A 20302-nucleotide genomic window follows, 5' to 3' on the forward strand; every position below is an offset into this window, starting at 1 on the left:
CTCGAGGACTTCGTTCATGAAAAGCATATTCTTTGCAATCCTATGTTATGCAATATAATTTTTCAAAAAGAGAAAGGAAAATGCCATTAATAAATAATACTCTGAAATATATAACAGGCAGAATAAGTGCCTGAGCAACTCAGCGGGTCAAGCAGCATATCTAGAGGACATGGATAGGCAACGGTTTTGGGGCAGGGCCCTTCTTCAGATTGATTGTAGTAGCGAGGAGAAAGCTGGAAAAGAGGCGGGGCGGGATAAAACCAGACAAGCGATAGGGGAATACAGGTGCGAGGGGGTTTGTTTGCAGATGGCTGGAGAAAAGCCAGAGATTGGAAGAAGACAAAAGTCTGTAAGATAAGCAGAGAGATAGCTGAAAGGAAGCCTTTGTTTGATGATGGAAAGTTGGCTTTCAGACTGGAGGCCTGTGACTAGTGGTGTGCCTCTGGGTTCAGTGCTGGGCCCATTGCTGTTTGTCACCTATGTCAATGATTTGGATGAGAACATACAAGGCATGATTAGAAAGTTTGCAGATGACACTAAAGTGAGGTGGTATTGTAGATAGTGAAGATGGTTGTCAAAGTTTGCAGCAGGATCTTGATCGGTTGGGCAGGTGGGCTGAGGAATGAATGATGGAATTTAATACAGAGAAATGAAAGGTGTTGCATTTTGGAAAGTCTAATATGAGCAAGACCTACACAGTGAATGGTAGGGCGTCTGGGTTGTGTTATAGAGCGGAGGCATCTAGGAGTGCAGATACATAGTTCCTTAAACATGGCATCACAGATAGTTGGGTGGTCAAAAAGGCTTTCAGCACAGTGGCCTTCATCGGTCAGGGTACTGAGTATAGTTGGAAGATCATGTTACAGTTGCATAAGGCTTTGATGAGGGTGTTCAGTTTTGGTCACTGTGTTATAGGAAAGATGTTGTCAAGCTGGAAAGAATGCAGTGAAGATTTACAAGGATGTTACCAGGATTAGAGGGTCTGAGCTACAGCGAGAGGTTGAGCAGGCTAGGACTTTATTCCTTGGAACGCAAGAAGATGAGTGATGATCTTATAGAGATGTACAAAATCATGAGAGGAATAGAACGGGTAAATCCACAGAGTCTTTTACCCAATGTAGGGGAATCGAGTACGAGAAGACATAGGTTTATGGTGGGGGGGGGGGGAGATTTAATAGGCACAAAAGGGGTAATTTGTTCTTTACATGAAAGGTGGTAGGTAAATGGAACGAGCTCCCAGAGGAGGTAGTTCAGGCAGGTACTATCATAACGTTTAAGAGACATTTGGACATGTACATGGATAGGAAAGATTTAGAGGGTTATGGGCAAAGCACATGCAGGTGGAATTAGTGTAGATGGGGCATGCCAGTCAGCGCGGGCACTTTGGCCTGTTTTCACACTGTATGACTCTATGACTCTAACATGAACAGACTTTTGTAAAAGGGATGCTGGAAGAAAGAAATTTAATTCACATAGATCTTTCAAAGCAATGTGTTAAAAGCGGTGAAAAGGTTCTGCTTTATAAATAGAGATTAATAAACTATTATGGATTGTATATGGTTGCACTACATTCTTCAACTTGCACCACTGCTCCAATGCACTATTATGGTCTGGCTACCTGGCATAACTATTATTGTTGATTATATATTTATTTGTTGTGTTGCTGAATTTAATGTGACTGTAAACTGCAGCTAGTACAAATTTCATTGGTCCTGTCCCGGCGCATATGACAATTAAACACTCTTGAAACACAAAAGTGACATGGTAATCCTTTCTAAATCACTGGTTGGGTCTCAACTTTTATTTATTTCTGAACAGTACACTTGAAACATTAAAAGCTCCTTAAAACGTTGAAGTGAACGCTTGGCAAATGTATGAGAATGATGACCATCTAGATTGATGATAATCTAGAAGGATTATCCAGAGGGCGAGATAAAAGGCATTAATATGCCAAGATTCCAGCAATACTACACAGTAACTGCAGGTTATTTGAACAAAATAAACACAAACATATCGATACATCACTTTTACAATCAAACAATGTTCCACAATCTATTTTACAAATGTGTTACTTAACAAGATTGACACAAATCCACAGTAATTTATTTTGTGGAAAGTGACCAAAGCTTGTCAATTAGGTAGTTTAAATGTGGATCTTAAAGGAGCATACGAGCAGCAGAGATGTTAAAGGAACCAACTGCAGAGCTTGGGATAATGATGGTTCAAACCATGAACGACATTGATGGAGCAATTAAACTTGTGGGTGAACTACAAGGGCAGAATTAGAGATGAAGATTTTTGCAGGGCAAGAAGAGACTGCAGAGACAAGGTAGGAAGAGGCCATGGAGGGATTTGAAAAATGGGTGAGAATTTAAAAATATGTTATAAATAAGGAATCAAGCTATATCAACAATCACAGGGGTTTAAAGTGAATGGAACTTAGCACAAGATAGGATATAGGCAGCAGAGTTAAAGTAACAAATGTAGTTTTGCAGTCAAACAAGGGTTCCATCAATGGCTCAAAGTATCTATGGGAACCATGCCAGCGTGTAGGGGTGGGAGATTGCAACCTTCACGTGGTACACCCTGTTTTGACTAATACAATCAACCCGACGTGCAAAAAGAAATAGATGTAGTGTTTTGTTAGGCTGTGCACGTCATACGCAAGAAGAAGAAGCCCAGTGTGTAAAATCAGATTGGGAATTAAACAACCTACAAGAAGGATAATCTGTCAGTGGCTAAATAAGGATGTTTTCAAGAGAGAGTTAGATTTAGCTCTTAGGCTAAAAGAATCAAGGGATATGGGGAAAAAGCAGGAACAGGGTACTGATTTTGATGATCAGCCATGATCATATTGATTGGCGGTGCTGGCTCAAAGGGCTGAATGGCCTACTCCTGCATCTATTTTCTATGTTTCTATGAAGGCAAGGGTGGTTTCATATTGAAAGAACGGGTATTCAATGTTGTTAGGACTTTTTTTTAAAGCAAAAAGTAGACAATAACAAAATGACAAGAGATATAAAGCAGACATAGCAGGTTTGTACATGCATATACAAGTATAAAAAAGATACAAAGTGCTGGAGTAACTCAGCATGTCAGGCAACATCTACAGGTGCACTTTGTGTATTTTTGGTTAAACAGCATCTGCAGTTGCTTGTCTCTCCCTATATATGAGAATATCCTGGATGGTGAGATGAAGGAATTCACAAATAAGTGAATTTGATGTATTTCTATGATAGAAGACATTAAAGGAATCTAATAATGATGGAAAGATCAGGCAAAATGGAGGGAGGAACTCAAAAATGACTATCACTGGAAAAAAATTACTGCAAAACGCCCATTAATCAATCCACCATCTAATGGTTAGAAATCCCAAAGATTCTGTATCTGGCTCAATGGGCAATAATTCTAATCCTTCTTGTAAAACACTTGGGGCCTGCTACCATGTTCCCTTAAACTTACCTGGTCAGTTAGAAAATGCATGATACTACATTAAAAAAATGTTAATTAGAAATGTGTTGGAATATTAATTTCAAGAGAGTCAAGTGTGTTTAACTGCCATATGTACCGAAAACAGAACAATTAAATTCTTACTTGCAGTAACATAACAGGCTAGTAAACAAAGATAACAAAATAAACAAAAAAAACAATAAATTGAAATAACTTCCCATAGTCTGGAAAATCTGACAGTTCGGCAGTGAAGTCCCAATCTTGATGCATTTACTGAGTTTTACTCTATTATGTAAAGAAATTGAACTAATAGCTGTCGAGTCCATTGGATCTAAAGTACTGTCTTTAAAAGAGGTGGCTGTGGAAATAATGAATACATTGACCGTGGGTCTTTCCAAATTGCCTAGATTCTGAAACTTCGATGAGATTGAAAAATTGCAAACGTGGCGCCACTAGGCAAAAGCCTCAAAATAGGAAACTATCGGCCAATGAGACGACATCTGACATTGGGGAAATGCTGAAATCCACTAACATATTCTTAAAAATATGTCAGTAAAAGGCAGACACCGCATTCAACGTGATACCTGCCTCTGGGAGCCTGCAGGCATGCTGAAGGCAGCGCCCCTTGTAGATGAATCCCATCTCTAGCACGCATTGTTTTGATGGATGTCCTAACTACAGGAATCGCTGCAACAGCGCTGACTCCTAGTCCAGCAACATCTGAACAAGGATCCCGACCGGAAACGTCACCTATCCGCTCAGTTACTGCAGCACTCTGTGTCTGTTTTTCCTCAAATTTAATACCCATGCTTGTCGCTGCTCTCTGCCAACTTTACAAAACTCCGAGATCCTTGCGCTCTAATTCAAGTTCCTCCAATCACCCCACCATTTTAGTAACTGTGCTCAGCTGCCTGCCTGCCTGCAGTTTTGTTTGGATTTATTTTCCTCAACCTATCTACAACTCTGTCTTATTTTAAGAAGCTCTTAAACTCAACCTCTTCCACCAGGCTTTTTGACACTCGCTCCAATAGCTCTCCAGTTCAGGGAGCTTAGTGTTAAATGTTGTTCAATGGCTCTTGTACTAAACGTTTTGGGTGGATTCACCACATCGAAGATGCTGCACAAAGTGCGTCTGATCGTATTTACAATTGCCCACCTCCCAGCCGGGATCACGGGATAACAATAGCAAGACTCGGGGGGGGGGGGGGCAAGGAAATCAGTCTTTAAACGCCCGCTCTCTCCCTCCCTCCCTCCCGGCCTTCCCCGTCCCAATGCGAGGAGAAACTCCTTACTTTTCGTTGCTACCTTCCACTGACTCGGTGTCCGTGAGCCACTCTTCGCCGATGTCGGGTAAAGCGAAGGGATACTGTTTGTTGGGCGGGTTCCAGCTAATATTGTCCGCGACGTGTCCGGAAGACCTTCCCGCGCTGCCCATCGCAGCGCTGCCGCCGATGCCGATGCTGATGCTGCCGCTGCCGCCTCCGCCACTGTGAGCTTGCGCGGTTTTCGCAGCTCCTGGTCCGACCGGGCTGGAGCTGGAGCTGGAGCTCGGCGGCGGCGGCGGTCGTAGCGGCGTCTGGTTTGCAGCCCCACTGCTCAGCCCGGCCGCTCTCGCCCCACTGGCCGAGGGAAGCGGAGAGGCGCTGCACACTTTCAACACGGCTGAGTACTCGGGACCAGAGGCCGCCCCAGCCAGCACTGAGGCTTTCCCTGAGGCATTGAACAGGGAAGACGTGAAGAGTGTTGCTTTAGATGAAGACACAGAGAGCAGTGGACCACGCGGAGAGGCTGGGGACCCGCTGCTTGAAGAACCAGCTGGATGTACCACAGGAGAACCAGAGGTCGTGAAGATCTTTGCAAATATGGTTCCCAAGTCCAACACTGCAACCTTCATTTTTTTAAAATAAATATACAAAAATGCAGAATAATCAGCTCGGATACAGGGATCCGAGCACCAGGATCATTCGACAATGAACTATAATGTAATTTGGGTTTTTTCCCTCCGGTCAGTTGCAAGAAAGAGCAAACAAAGTTATTTTAGCAATCTGCCTGGCGAATCATACTACAGCTCCAAGCAACAGTGAAGACGAGTTTTCCTTCACTGACCGAAAGTGAAGCATTTGCCAAAAGGCCGGACAGTGCCCAAGGAATTGTTGAGGAAAACAGTCTTGATTGGCAATTTTTGCTGGTTTAACTGCTGTTACAGACACATCTTAGGTTGAGGAAATAGCTGAAATCTTCTCGTTTGCTTGCCTGGTTAACAAAAACAAATAAAAAACAGAGTTGGCTGGCTAATGTGTTTGTCAGGTGACAGCAGCAGCAGCACAGGTTGCTATGTGAAACAAAACCCTCTCTGCTGGTTGGTCCTATGCCGATAACTGAAGGGCGGTTCTTGAATCCCATGTCGAGAAACTTTTCTTTATATTTAAGCCGCAAAGTATTGATTTCACATAAAATAGAACGATGTGCACATTTTTCCGTTTAAAGAATATTCTGGCTACTGCTGCTGACTTTCTTTCAAGTCATCGAGCAATCTCCTGGAGGATAGACACAAAATGCTGGAGTGACTTAGCGGGACAGGCAGCATCTCTGGAGAGAAGGAATGGGTGACGTTTCGGGTCGAGACCCCTCTTCAGACTGATGTCAGGGGAGAGGGAGATAGATAGTTAAGGAAGGGCACGGTGTGAAAGGGCAATGAAGATCAAGGAAAATGTAGAATTGATCATTGTTAACTGGGAGAAGGTAACAACAAAGCAAAGCAGATAAAGTAGATGAGGGTTTTGCCCCGAAACGTTGCCTATTTCCTTAGCTCCATAGATGCTGTCTCACCCGCTGAGTTTCTCCAGCACTTTAGTCTACCTTCGATTTTCCAGCATCTGCAGTTCCTTCTTAAACAGTAGATGAGGTTGCAGGATGTGCATTATCCTGGAGGAATTCAGCGAGTCAAGCAGCATCTGTAGGTGGAAAGGAATGGTCATTCGAAGCGCTGCTTCAGGAGTGAGTGTGGAAGGGGGAGATAGCCAGTGTTCAAGTTTACATTTATTGTCACATGCACCAATCGGTACAGTGGAATTTGGGTTGCCATACAGCCATACGAATAAAAAAGAACACAACACACCAATAGAATTTAACATAAACATTCCCACAAGGCGGAATCAACGTTTCCCACTATGCGGGGAGGCAACAAATTTCAGTCATCCTCCTCTTTGTTGTTCACCCGTGGTCAGGGCCTCCCGAGCCCTCCGCAGTCGCCGCAACGGCGGCCGGATGTTCAGGCCCTCTCGCCGGGATGATTGGAACTCCGACGTCGGCACCAAAGAACATTCTCAGCGGCTTGGAGTTCCGAATCGGCCACTTCTTACCAGAGACCGCGGCTCCCGGAGTCCACAGGCCGAGCTGGGCGGAGATTTAACATTGGCGGCCCTCGGCAAGTGGAGCGGGGGAATGGAGAGTGGGAAGCGAGAGGTGAACCGAGGAGGGGGAGAAGGGCCTATTGGAACCTTCTTGTTTCCAGTCAATTTGCTGTGATTTTTTAAAAATCTCCTGTGCCAGGAGTTGAAAAATAAAGGATTGTATTTATGTAACAGCTTTAAGAATCCCAGATCCCACAAGGACATCTGGTGCCGCTGGTGCTAGCTGCCTCCACCTTCAGTCCGGTATCTTTTTTGTTTTTTTGTTATGTTGAAGAGCGTTTTTCTGTGTTTTTTTAATGTCTTTATGTGGGGGAAGAAGGTACGGTAAGGGGGATACCGTCCTTCAGTCGCTTCATGGAGAGGATGCGACTATTATTCGAGTCGCGTCCTCATCCCCCCCCCCAGCGGCCTACCTACTGGATTGGCACTGCCTTTCCTGCCGGGACCGACCAGAGCTCCAGCAGCAGCAGCAGCGGCGCAGCGTTGGAAACATCGCGGGGCGGGCGATGCCTCACCGGGGATCGCCGTTTGGAGCCCCGGGTGCTGGGCCTGCTGCACCGACATCGCGGAGCTGTGGTTCGCGGAGCTCCCAACGTGGGCGGCGCTGACCAACATCGCGGAGTCCTGCGACTCCGCCCGGCTCGGCCTGTGGACTTCGGGAGCCGCGGACTCCGGTGGGAGGTGGCTGATCTAGAGGTTCGGGCCCCTGAGGATGTTCTCCGTCGAGGTTCAGCGTCGGTGTCCAGCATCCCGGCGTGAGAGCCTGAGCATCGGGCCGCCCGTGGCGGCGACTGCGGGTTCCACCTAGTTTATATCAATCACTTTTTCGCAGATGAGCAATTCTTTGGAAATGTCACTGATTTGAAACATTATCTCTGTTTCTGTCCCCACAGAAGCACCTGACCAGCTGAGTATATCTAACATTTCCAGTGTTCATTTCATTTTCTCAAAGTGCAGTGGAAAATCCAAAGCACAACAACACTGGATGAGTGGTCCCCCATTGCACACAAGCAAACAGATCGCTAGGAGTCCAGTAAATGTCCACCTGCTGCATTAATGATGCATAAGGGCAATATTGCTCTAAAGGCATGTCCATTTAATATTCCAGTGCAAGACCAATGTAATTGTGCAACCGCTGGAGGTAATAAGCAAATCCAGGCTCAATTATTTATTTCTCAGCTACTCTTAAAAACAGCATAGATGCAGGTTTTGGGCAAATTACCCTTTGAACCTGTATCACCATTCAGTCAGATCATGGGTGATCTGATCTTTATCCTCAACTCTGTTTTCATGCCCTACCCCCATAACCTTTGATTCCCCTGCACTCAAAAAAATCTTCTCCAGCCTTGAATATGTTTAATGATTCTGCATCCACAACTCCCTGTGCTAGAGAATTCCAAGTACTTGCAGCCCTGAGAGAGAAGAAATTACACTCATTCCAATACTATTGCTTTTAAACACAGATACATTAAATGACTTTTATTGATGCAAATTATGCATAAAATGTATTAGGTCAAATTTCTAGGCCTTGATACGTCCCTAAAACCATAATGTCTGCTACTAGTCCAACAGAAATAGCTGCCTTTAAAAAATACAGTGGAGATCTACAGTGTGATATTCAGCTGAGGGAGTTTCTCTAACAAAGAGTGCTCATCTTTCAGGGTATTTTATTTCAGACAGGAATACTATCACCTGCAAAGAAAAGGCACAATGGAAGATGAGATGAATGAATAGAAGCTGGAATAATTTGCTTCGTTTAATTACGGAGTCATCATTTAGCAGTTTGATTGTAAATGTATCGACCTACTTTTAGCTCCATACTCGGCAGACATTATCTCCAGCAAAGCTGCATTTAAAAAAATGATAAGACATTTAAAAAACTGAATTATTAAATCCTCTTTCACCTGAGGTCTTAGAGATTGGACTGAAATTTGTGGAACAAGAAGTGCTTGCAGTGTTAATATGATGCATGTACGAAATTCCAGGCACTGTTCCGTTACAGTTTCTTGCAAGACCAAGGCAAGTGCTTTACATTTCAGCCCTTTGATTTATATAGAATCCACTGGCATTTTTATGGCCTGTTGAATGAAACCAGTAATTAAAATCCACCATATTGCACACCTGACTTAGAATATTAGAAGATAGACAAAAATGCTGGAGCAACCCAGCGGGTGCAGCAGCATCTATGGAGCGAAGGAAATAGGCAACGTTTCGGGCCGAAACACTTCTTCAGACTGTCTCCAGCATTTTTGTCTACCTTCGATTTTCCAGCATCTGCAGTTCCTTCTTAATGACTTAGAATATTGTCTATGAGTTTTTCTATGTATGGGAACATGGTTCAGGAGCGCGGATTCCAAATATTTATAGCCTTAGGAATTTTGTATACCAAATGCTGCTCCAATTTAAGAAAATAATTCTAGTTAATGCTGAGGTATTTGCCAGATTTCCCCAGATGTGTTTGTTGGTCACAAGTTCTTTGTACATGGTCACAATTCAGGACTTCCTACAGATAAGATTTTGGCAGTTATATTAGTAAAAGTAACTTTGATGTAAAAAGCAGCAGTTCCTTTCTGCATGTATTGTTTTTTCAAGTAGGTGTCAGTAACAGTCATTCCTTCCACCCAACAAAAGTAAACATCTTTGCAGATGTTAATCAAGCTCCAGTGATAACAACACTAAACACAGTGCCCATTCTGTTAAAACCATGTGTAATGATATGATCCCTGAAGTATAATGGCACTAGAGTGTGCCGACTCTTTGAGTGCTGGCCCAAACCACTTCTTGATTGTTTTTCATGAAGTCCATAGAGGTCTTTCCCATGAAGTCTGTCCCTGTTGCGATCGAGGAGACACATGTAAGGGCCTCATCTATAATGGAAGAGGGAACCATCATTCCTTAAAGAATGAGGCCATCTCGGATGTCCTGGTATGGAACACCTCATCTTGGGCGCAGATGCGGCGTAGATGGAAGAATTTGTAGTAGGGGATAGAGTCTTTGTAGGAAACAGAGTGGGAAGAAGTGTAGTCAAGATAGTTGTGGGAGTCAGTGAGTTTGTAATCAATCGATAGTTCAGCTCACGTGATGGAGACGGTGAGATCAAGAAAGGGGAGGGTCGGAGATGATATAAGTGAATTTGAGTGCAGGATGGAAATTGATGAAGTTAATTAACTCTTAATTCATTCTTTGTGTCTATGCACAGGATAGTGCAAGACAAGAACAGGTTCTTCCACCCACAATATCTGTGCTGTAAATGATGCCGAGACCAACCCTTATTTGCTTGCACATAATCCACATCTTCAGCCCACTCACTCTGTTCCCTGTATATCCATGTACTTATCCAAATGTCTATTAAAATGCCACTGTCATATCTGCTTTCCACCACCACAACAGCGCATTCTAGGCACTCACTACCTTTTGTAAAAAACTTACCACACACATCGCCTTTAAACTTTGCTCCGTTCACCATAAAAACTATGCCCACTGGTCTTTATTATATATTCTGGGAAATAGGTTATGACTATCTACCCTATGCCTCTCAAAATGTTATATACTTCTATCTGCTCTCTCCACAACTTCCAATGTGCCATTGAGAACAGTCCAAGCCTGTCCAAACTATCTCTGCAGTTAATATGCTCTAATCCAGACATCATTCTGGTAAATCTCCTTTGCACCTTTCCAAAGCCTCCACGTTCTACTGGTACATTTAATATTGCTAGTGTTATACTGAGAAGTGTTAGTACCTCTCTTTTTCCTTACACATAACACCATTGCCACACATGTGTGCTCGGTGCTGGGACCGCAGCTATTTACAATATACATTAATGATTTAGATGAAGGGATTAAAAGTAACATTAGCAAATTTGCAGATGACACAAAGCTGGGTGGCAGTGTGAACTGTGAGCAGGATGCTATGAGGATGCAGGGTGACTTGGAGAGGTTGGGTGAGTGGGCAGATGCACGGCAGATACAGTTTAATGTGGATAAATGTGAGGTTATCCACTTTGGGGGCAAGAACAGGAAGGCAGATTATTATCTGAATGGTGTCAAGTTAGGAAAAAGGGAAGTACAACGAGATCTGGGTGTCCTTGTACATCAGTCACTGAAACTAAGCATGCAGGTACAGCAGGCAGTAAAGAAAGCTGATGGCATGTTGGCCATCATAATAAAAGGAGTATAGGAGCAAAAAGGTCCTTCTGCAGTTGTACAGGACCCTGGTGAGACCACATCTGGAGTATTGTGTGCAGTTTTAGTCTCCAAATTTGAGGAAGGACATTCTTGCTATTGAGGGAGTGCAGCGAAGGTTCACAAGGTTAATTCCTGGGATGGCTGGACTGTCATATGTTGAAAGAATGGAGCGACTGGGCTTGTATACACTGGAATTTAGAAGAATTGGAGGGGATCTTATTGAAATATATAAGATTATTAAGGGATTGGGCACGCTAGAGGCAGGAAACATGTTCCCGATGTTGGGGGAGTCCAGAACGAAGGGCCACAGTTTAAGAATAAGGGGTAGGCCATTTAGAACGGAGATGAGGAAAAAAGTTTTCACCCAGAGAGTTGTGAATCTATGGAATTCTCTGCCTCAGAAGGCTGTGGAGGTAGTTTCTCTGGATGCTTTCGAGAGAGAGATAGATAGAGCTCATAAAGATAGCGGAGTCAAGGGATATGGGGAGAAGGCAGGAACGGGGTACTGATAGTTGATGAACAACCATGATCCAATGAATGCGATCGAAGGGCCGAATGGCCTACTCCTGCAACTATTGTCCATTGCCTATTGTCTATTGTCTGAGGTGATATCCCCTCCCTTGTTTGAGGGGTGTCCCCACCAGACTCAGCCCCTCAAAATCCAGCAGTGGAAGTACTTTGGTACTCTCCCACAGAGCCTTAATGCTGGCTGTACCGAGCATCAATGTGTCTCTCAGTGTGGAATAGGCCAGTCAGCAACATTCCCTGGCGGACATATCACTTTCCTGCAGACCAACAATTTTCGGGCAAACCAAAGAACAACTTTCACTAAATTGATGTCCATTATAGTGTGACCCTAGCAACAGCCTGTGATTCAGAAAGAGGTCGCTGTTGCACAGATGCTTGGTATGAATCATGATGCATCTTGCATCTTTCTACAAATCTCATTAACAAATCTACACTCTGCAAAGAGGTGGGGCACCGTTTTCTCTCCATAACAGCCATACCCAGAGCAGGGCGCATTGTTAGTAAGACTCCCACGGTTCAAGAAGGGTTTGATTGTGAAGTCTTCTGCCGCCAGCCAAGCGGGTTCTTGGTGCTTGTTGGCGATGAGGCATTTCACTAGACAATCTCAGGAAGCCACACGGTCATCAGGATACATTGAGTGTTTGTCCCGCAGTGCCTGCAGTATGTTCCACTGTCTGATGGGCGTATTATCAAAAGGTGCTGATCTGGATGAACATTTACACAAAGGATAGGTCGTGCAACAATATCCAGCCGACTGGCACATTGCACTGAAGCACCGCCAAGCCCATCCTTTGCAAAGCCAAAGACAGGTATTATCTCAAAGATAGACACAAGAAGCTGGAGTAACTCAGCAGGACAGGCAGCATCTCTGGAGAGAAGGAATGGGTGATGTTTCAGGTCGAGACCCTTCTTTTTGACCCGAAACATCACCCATTCCTTCTCTCCAGAGATGCTGCCTGTCCCGCTGAGTTACTCCAGCTTTTTGTGTCGATCTTTGGTTTAAACCAGCATCTGTAGTTGTTTCCTGCACAGGTATTATCTCAGCAGGTATTGACACTTGATGCCCACCTGCTTTGGCTCTACACACAGCCTGATGCAGCTGCATGCTTTATGCAAGCCTGCCTAATCCCAGAAAACAGATCTGGTGTATAACAGTCGCAATGGATGGGAATCCTATTCCACTTTATTAGGGTTGCTGTTACATCAGGGTGACTTTGTTAAGTCCAAAGTTGGCAATCACATTAACATGTTTATTTTGGGAACATGTCCACTGGCCTGGTTAAACTACTATCCTAACCCTGCATGGACCCACAAATATGAGCGCACAGGGTGGGGTTGGGTTTCAAATTTTCACATTTTTATCAGCTGACACTTACAGCAAAAAATATATATAGTTCTGACAAATAATTTTTAACCTGTAGCATTAATTCGTTAATTGAAGCATTCATTGTTTCTACATTAATTTTATTTCTATTTCCACAAATGCCGCCTGACCTGCTGAGTGTTTCCAACAGTTTCTGTTTTATTTCAGATTGCCAGCATCAGTTCAGAATTTGCACTCTTGTTGGTTTAAAAGCCCTGTCCCACTGTACGAGTTCATTCCAAGATCTCTCCCGAATTTGCCCTGATTCGAACTCGGAGATTTACGGTAATGGCCGCTCGGGGCTATCGTGGGCATTTTTGAACATGTTGAAAAATCTTCATGAGTCTTCCCGAGCTTACCGTGTTTCCCGAGTACCTGCCGTTAGCGTTACGAGCCGTTAAGAGACGTCCCCGAGCTCCAATGTACCCGCTACGTACATTCTACGTACTTACCACGAGTTTGATTTTTTTTTAAGTCGGGAGAGCTCTTGAATTACCTCGTACAATGGGACAGGGCTTTAAATGTTCCCAACTGTTAACTTCCGTAACATTGGGGCAGGAGTAGTCTTTCCAGCCTAAGCCTACTGTGCCATTTCACTAGCTCCTGGCTGATCTCTTCGGCAAAATGCCCTATTCTTGTCCTATCCCCACAACTGGTGAATCCTGCATAATCCAGAGATCTTGCTATATTTGTTTTGAATATCATTAATGACTGGGTCTTCATTGCCTTCAGGATGCAGAATTTCAAAGAGGTGGCGCAGTGGTGCAGCAGTAAAGTTGCTGCCTTAAGGGCCTGTCCCACGAGCATGCAACTCCATGCGGCAAGCGCGACCTAATGTGGTCGCTGGAGCTGTACGGCCTCACAGGCCAGTCCCACTTCGATCGCCGGAGCCGTATGGAATTGTGCGGAGCCGGTCCCGACATCGCGCAGGGCTCCGAAAAACTGACCGTGTTCAAATATTCCACGCAGCAACGGCCTGTCGGCCCGCAGCCGCCTCGACGCCATACGCACCGCCTCGATGGGCGTGCGCAGTGTCTCGACACCGTACGCAGCGTATTGATGCCGTACACAGCGTATTGACGCCGTACATCACTCGCGAACGTCCCGCGGACTTCGCTCGAACTTCACGTCACTCACTCGACCTCCGCGCAGCCCCCGCTTCCGGTTTGGTCGCGCTTGCTGCATGCAGGTCGCATGCTCGTGGGACAGGCCCTTTACAGCGCTATGGGTGACTACGGGTGCTGTCTGTAGACAAAGTTTGTACTTTCTCCCTGGGTGCGTTGTTTCCAGGTGCTTCAGTTTCCTATAGGATTACTATAGTATCTGTGCAAAATACTTGAACCTAAGGCTAAATCTGTTATAATGTGAGAACAAAATGAAAGGCGTTTTCACACTAGCACAAACATCCTTGAGGGCCTAAATAATTGAACGTATAAACAGTATTTATTTTGCATTTCCTAATACACCGATAGCAACAAAATGTCACTCTGTCACAAACCCTTTGTTTTTATGCATGTAACAACTTGTTATAGCAGGTATTGCATTCCAAATCTATCATTATGCTTGACTTTTATAGGTTTTACTTAGAAATTCCAACATCATGCTGCAGGCATGCCCATTGTTTGGTTTGCAGGACTATAATATTTCCATTAGGTGCTGTTTGTTCCTTGTGATTAGGGGCTTGTGAGGGGATGCAAAATTCAACATCTGGTGATTAATTTTAGGACACTTTTGTGAGTCAGTGAGTCCTTGACATTGACGGCTGTGGGGAAAGAGAAGGGCAACTTAACCATCTAGCCAGGCCGGTGCAGTAGCAATTAGTCGTCTCCTGTGCTCTAAGATTCTCAATCCAACATAATTTTATATTGCAGATTAAATAAGCACGCAAACATGTATGTGACAGGTAGACACACAAAGCTGGAGTAACTCAGCGGGACAGGCAGCATCTCTGGAGAGAAGGAATGGGCCAGATGTTCTTCTCAAAAATCTATGAGATTGCAAATACTGAGCACAATAAGAAAGAAAATAAACACTTTTGTGCATTTCTACTCAAAAAATTAAGAACTTGTGCAGATTCATGTCTGCCAAATAATAGTCTCTTTATTCCCTCTGGAATTTTCAACAGTTCAGTATCACTCACATTGCTGCCCTCTCCAATAATATCCTTATTCCCATAAGGTAGGTGATGTTCCATACACAGCACATGCACTGAAAACTAGTATAAATACAATTATTTAAGCAGTAAAGTTTAACAATTGAAGGTACTTGGGTCTAAGACGTTGACTGAAGGAACACTAGCAACAGCACTCTTCCCATGTGCCATTGATAATTCCTCTCAAGAAGCTTGACAGGGCAGAATGAGAGGGTGGAGGTGATTCAGCAATCGACTTAGATTTAAATGACCTGATTTAGGATATTATACTGCTTCTACCACTATTGGACTCCTCAGCCACATCTCGACATTCATTCTTAGTCATAGCAGGTGGTTTCTTTTTCTCCGTTGCTGGGAAACAGTTTCCTCCTTCCTTGACCTTATTGCAACCAGCACTAAATCAACGGATGACTCAGTGTGGAAGGGTGTAGGCACTGACTTTCCATACACCATCTGTTAATTTCTCTTGCTTTCTTGAACTGTTCCCAACATACTCAAAGTCCATATTTTTAAGGATACTTTCAGTAGCTGAAGATAAATCGTTTCAGAAAGATGTACATCACAAGCGCTTATGTTGGTTGGTATTGTCAAAAAGACAATTCTGCTGAATCTGAACAGTCTCATGTGCTTCATGTGTTACATGTTTGCACTTATTTTCATTCCCTCTCCTGCTGATATTCGAGCTTTCTTTACTAATGTCTTTTATTTATTTAATGGAACATTAAATCTGATTTTTGATGATTATACCATCAGATAACCTTTATGAACTTTATAAAGTCATCTGCACACTATTAGTTACTCAAGTCCAATGTGAGAGGACAATTTCAAAGCTAAAGATCATAAAGACAAGGTTACGATATTCGCTGTCTGAGGAGAATTTGGAATCATACATGTTGCTATCCATTGAAAATGAATTGTTAAATGAATTGGATGCAGAAGCAATTATTGGCAGATTCGCACAATCATCTAGCGAACACAAACGATTGCTCTTAATATAGTGGACTGCATGCAATGCTCTAATGTGCTTTTGAACTTACAGACACAAAAAGCTGGAGTAACTCAGCAGGACAGGCAGCATCTGTGGAGAGAAGGAATGGATGCATTTCGGGTTGCGGGACAGGCAGCATCTCTGGAGAGAAGGAATGGATGCATTTCGGGTTGAGACTCTTCTTCAAACCACTGTATCTTTGAATGGATTACCATAGTTAAGCCGCTACCAAAATTAAACTGAGTAACTTGTATTTACCTACTTTATTCCTTCCTCTTTTAACAACAACAGTACAAAGATAGCAGTCCTTCAATCTTCTAGCATCACTCCTATAGCCTTTGGTGGAAGGGTGGGTGTGGGGGCAGTTGAAATTTTTTATTCCAAAAGCCTTGAAAAATCTGAAACCTTTTGAAAAGTGAATATAGGAAATTCAGCAGCAGTTGATTAATTATTTTACATAAATGTTCGCTGCAAAGGAAGAGGATAATATATGAGATATCCATTTGGATTAGAGTCAGAGACTCAACAAAATAATATCAGCAGAGTAGCAGTAATCAGTGCAATGATTTTCATTCCAAAATGTGAAAGGATGCGTGTGAAAACATGGTGAGTGACCGGAACATCATATACCAAGGTTCTCTTGTTACAGGAAATAGGAAATACTCTACTACTTAAGTAAAATGAGAGAGAGTTAAAAGGGGAAATATAAACCAGTTGGCCCAACGCCCATTGTTGTAAAATTACGAGAAGCTATAATTAAGGGTGGAGAGACTGAACACCTTTAATATTATTAGCTGATAGGAGTGAGCTAGCATGCCGATTGTAAAGGACAAGGAATTATTGATCTGGTTAGGAAATTAACCCAGTGCCAGGAGAAGGAAAGAAAAATTAGGCATATTAGGCAAGGAGTTGTGCAAGGTAGGTTTTTACACAGAGTGGTGGGCGCTCCCAGGGGGACAAGTCTGGGACAGTAAAAAAATAAAAGAGAAGTATAACATAGCAAAGATGAGCGGGAGCCAGAGGATTGGGAAACTTTTAAAGAGCAACAGAACATAACTAAAAAGGCAATATGGGAAGAAAAGATGAGGTACAAAGGTAAGCTAACCTCAACCTCAAGGCTGCATGCTCAGCCCCCTTCTTTACTCACTCTATACCCATGAATGAGTAGCCAGACATAGTGCCAACTCCACCATCAAGTTCGCCGACAACACCACTGTTGTTGGCCGAATCACAGATGGGTTGAGGGAGAGTATAGAAGTGAGATCGACCGACTGACCAAATGGTGCCAGCACAACAACCTGGCTCTCAACATTGCGGACTTTGGTAGGGGAAGGATGAGGATCCACAATCCTGTTCACATCAATGGGACGATGATGGAGAGCGTCAAAAACATCAAATTCCTGGACGTACATATTTCCGAAGATCTTTCCTGGACCCAGCTCACCGATACAATTATTAAGAAGGCACTTCCTGAGAAGATTACGGAAATTCGGCACGTCGAAGAGGATTCTCTTAAACTTCAACAGGTGCACGGTAGAAAACATTCTGACTGGTTGCATCGTGGCCTGGTTCGGCTACTTGAGCGTCCAGGAGCGGAAAAGACTACAAAAGGTTGTGACTACTTCCCAGTCCATCACTGGCTTTGACCTCCCCACCATCAAGGGGATCTCTCAGATCAGATTTTCAGATTCAACTTTAATTGTCATTGTCAGTGTACCGTACAGAGACAACGAAAGCAGTACAGAGACAACGAAATGCTCTCATAGTCGCTGCCTCAAAAAAGCAGCCAAAATCATCAAAGACCTACACCATCCTGGCCACACATTCATTTCACCATTGCCATCAGGAAGAAGGTACAGGAGCCTGAAAATTGTAACGTCCAAGTTCAGGAACAGCTTCTTCCCGACAGCCATCAGGCTATTAAACACAACAACAAATAAGCTCTGAGCTCTGAACTGCAAAACACTACATTATTATTGCACTATATTTGTTATTTATTGAACTTTTTTCTCTTCTCCTGTTATGTACTATGTTTACATATCCACATATTCTGTTTTGCTGCAGCAAGTAAATTATTTCATTGTCCCATCTGGGACATATGACAATAAAACACTCTTGACTCTTGAATTGACTCTTGAAGAGGAAAAATGAGTTAAGACCAAAGTTGGACCCTTGAAGACAGAAACAGGCAGACGAGTTGAACAGGTACTTTGGATCCGTCTTCACTAAGGAGGACACAAACAATCTCCCAGATGTACTAGTGGCCAGAGAATCTAGAATGACGGAGGAACTGAAGGAAACTCCCATTAGACAGGAAATGGTGTGGGCTAGACTGATGGGACTGAAGGCTGATAAATCCCCACGGCCTGATGGTCTGCATCCCAGGGTACTTAAGGAAGTGGCTCTAGAAATCGTGGACACATTGGTGATCATTTTCCAATGTTCTATAGATTCAGGATAAGTTCCTCTGGATTGGAGGGTAGCTAATGTTATCCCACTTTTGAAGAATGGAGGGGGAGAGAAAACAGGAAATTATAGATCAGCCTGGCATCAGTGGTGGGGAAGATGCTGGAGTCAATCATAAAAGATGAAATAGCGGCACATTTGGATAGCAGTAACAGGATCAGTCCGAGTCAGCATGGATTTACGAAGGGGAAATCATGGTTGACTAATCTTCTGGAATTTTTTGAGGATGTAACTAGGAAAATGGACAAGGGAGGTGGATGTGGTGTACCTGGACTTTCAGAAAACATTTGATAAGGTCCCACATAGGAGATTAGTGGGCAAAATTAGGGCACATGTTATTGGGGGTAGGGGACTGACATGGATAGGAAATTGGTTGGCAGACAGAAAACAAAGAGTAGGGATTAACGGGTCCCTTTCAGAATGGCAGGCAGTGACTAGCGGGGTACCGCAAGGCTCGATGCTGGGACCGCAGCTATTTACAATATACATCAATGATTTAGATGAAGGGATTCAAAGTAACATTAGCGAATTTGCAGATGACACAAAGCTGGGTGGCAGTGTGAACTGTGAGCAGGATGCTATGAGGATGCAGGGTGACTTGGACAGGTTGGGTGAGTGAGCAGATGCATGGCAGATGCAGTTTAATGTGGATAAATATGAGGTTATCCACTTTGGTGAACAGGAAGGCAGATTGTTATCTGAATGGTGTCATGTTAGGAAAAGGGTAAGTACAACTGTTCATCAGTCACTGAAAGTAAGCATGCAGGTATAGCAGGCAGTGAAAAACGCTAATGGCATGTTGACCTTCATAACAAGAGGAGTTGAGTATAGGAGTAAAAAGGTGCTTCTGCAGTTGTACAGGGCCCTAGTGAGACCACACCTGGAGTATTGTGTGCAGTTTCGGTCTCCAAATTTGAGGAAGGACATTCTTGCTATTGAGGGAGTGCAGCGTAGGTTCACAAGGTTAACTCCCGAGATGGCGGGACTGTCATATGTTGAAAGAATGAAGCAACTGGGCTTGTATACACTGGAATTTAGAAGGATGAGAGGATATCTTATTGAAACATATAAGATTATTAAGAGATTGGGCACACCAGTGGCAGGAAACATGTTTCCAATTTTGGGGGAGTCCAGAACCAGGGGCCACAGTTTAAGAATAAGGTGTTGGCCATTTGGAACGGAGATGAGGGAAAAACTTTTTCACCCAGAGAGTTGTGAATCTGTGGAATTCTCTGCCTCAGAAGGCAGTGGAAGCCAATTCTCTGGATGCTTTCAAGAGAGAGTTAGATAGAGCTCTTAAAGATAGCAGGATCAAGGGATATGGGGAGAAGGCAGGAAAGGGGAACTGATTGTGGATGATCAGCCATGATCACAGTGAATGGCGGTGCTGGCTCGAAGGGCCGAATGGCCTACTCCTGCACCTATTGTCTATTGTCTATAAATCCATAACTCCCTGAAAGTGGCAACACAAGTAGATGGACTGCTAATGAAGGCACAAGGTATGTTTGCTTGATTGCTCAGGACATTGAGTAGAGAGTCAGAGAGTCATGATGCAGGCCTGTTTAACTTTGGTTAGGTTGCATTTGGAGTATTGTGTGCAGTTCTGGTCACCCCTTTACAGGAAGGTTATGGTGGCTTTTGATATAGTGGCAGAGGAGGTTTACCAAAATAATGACTGGATTATGGAGTATCAGCTACAGGGAGAGGTTGGCTAAACTTGACATGTTTTCTCTGGAATAAAACAGAGGTTACGGAGG

The 20302-nt window shown here is 43.7% G+C and overlaps 1 protein-coding gene across 3 annotated transcripts in view; it reads right to left on the reverse strand.

Annotated features, from left to right (window-relative positions):
* Nucleotides 1-5744, reverse strand: part of fam149a (family with sequence similarity 149 member A) — a 93212-nt gene extending 87468 nt beyond the window's left edge. For 2 of the 3 annotated variants that reach the window (XM_033029754.1, XM_033029746.1), the window contains exon 1: nucleotides 4743-5743. In XM_033029754.1, coding sequence (XP_032885645.1) covers nucleotides 4743-5344 — 602 coding nt within the window. In that variant the 5' untranslated portion in view covers nucleotides 5345-5743. Of the gene's footprint in view, nucleotides 1-4742 lie in introns of all 3 variants that reach the window. The other variant, XM_033029763.1, reaches the window with a different exon arrangement.
* Nucleotides 5745-20302: the final 14558 nt, after the last annotated feature.

This window comes from Amblyraja radiata, chromosome 1 (genome assembly GCF_010909765.2).
Source record: "Amblyraja radiata isolate CabotCenter1 chromosome 1, sAmbRad1.1.pri, whole genome shotgun sequence".
NCBI lineage: Eukaryota > Metazoa > Chordata > Chondrichthyes > Rajiformes > Rajidae > Amblyraja > Amblyraja radiata.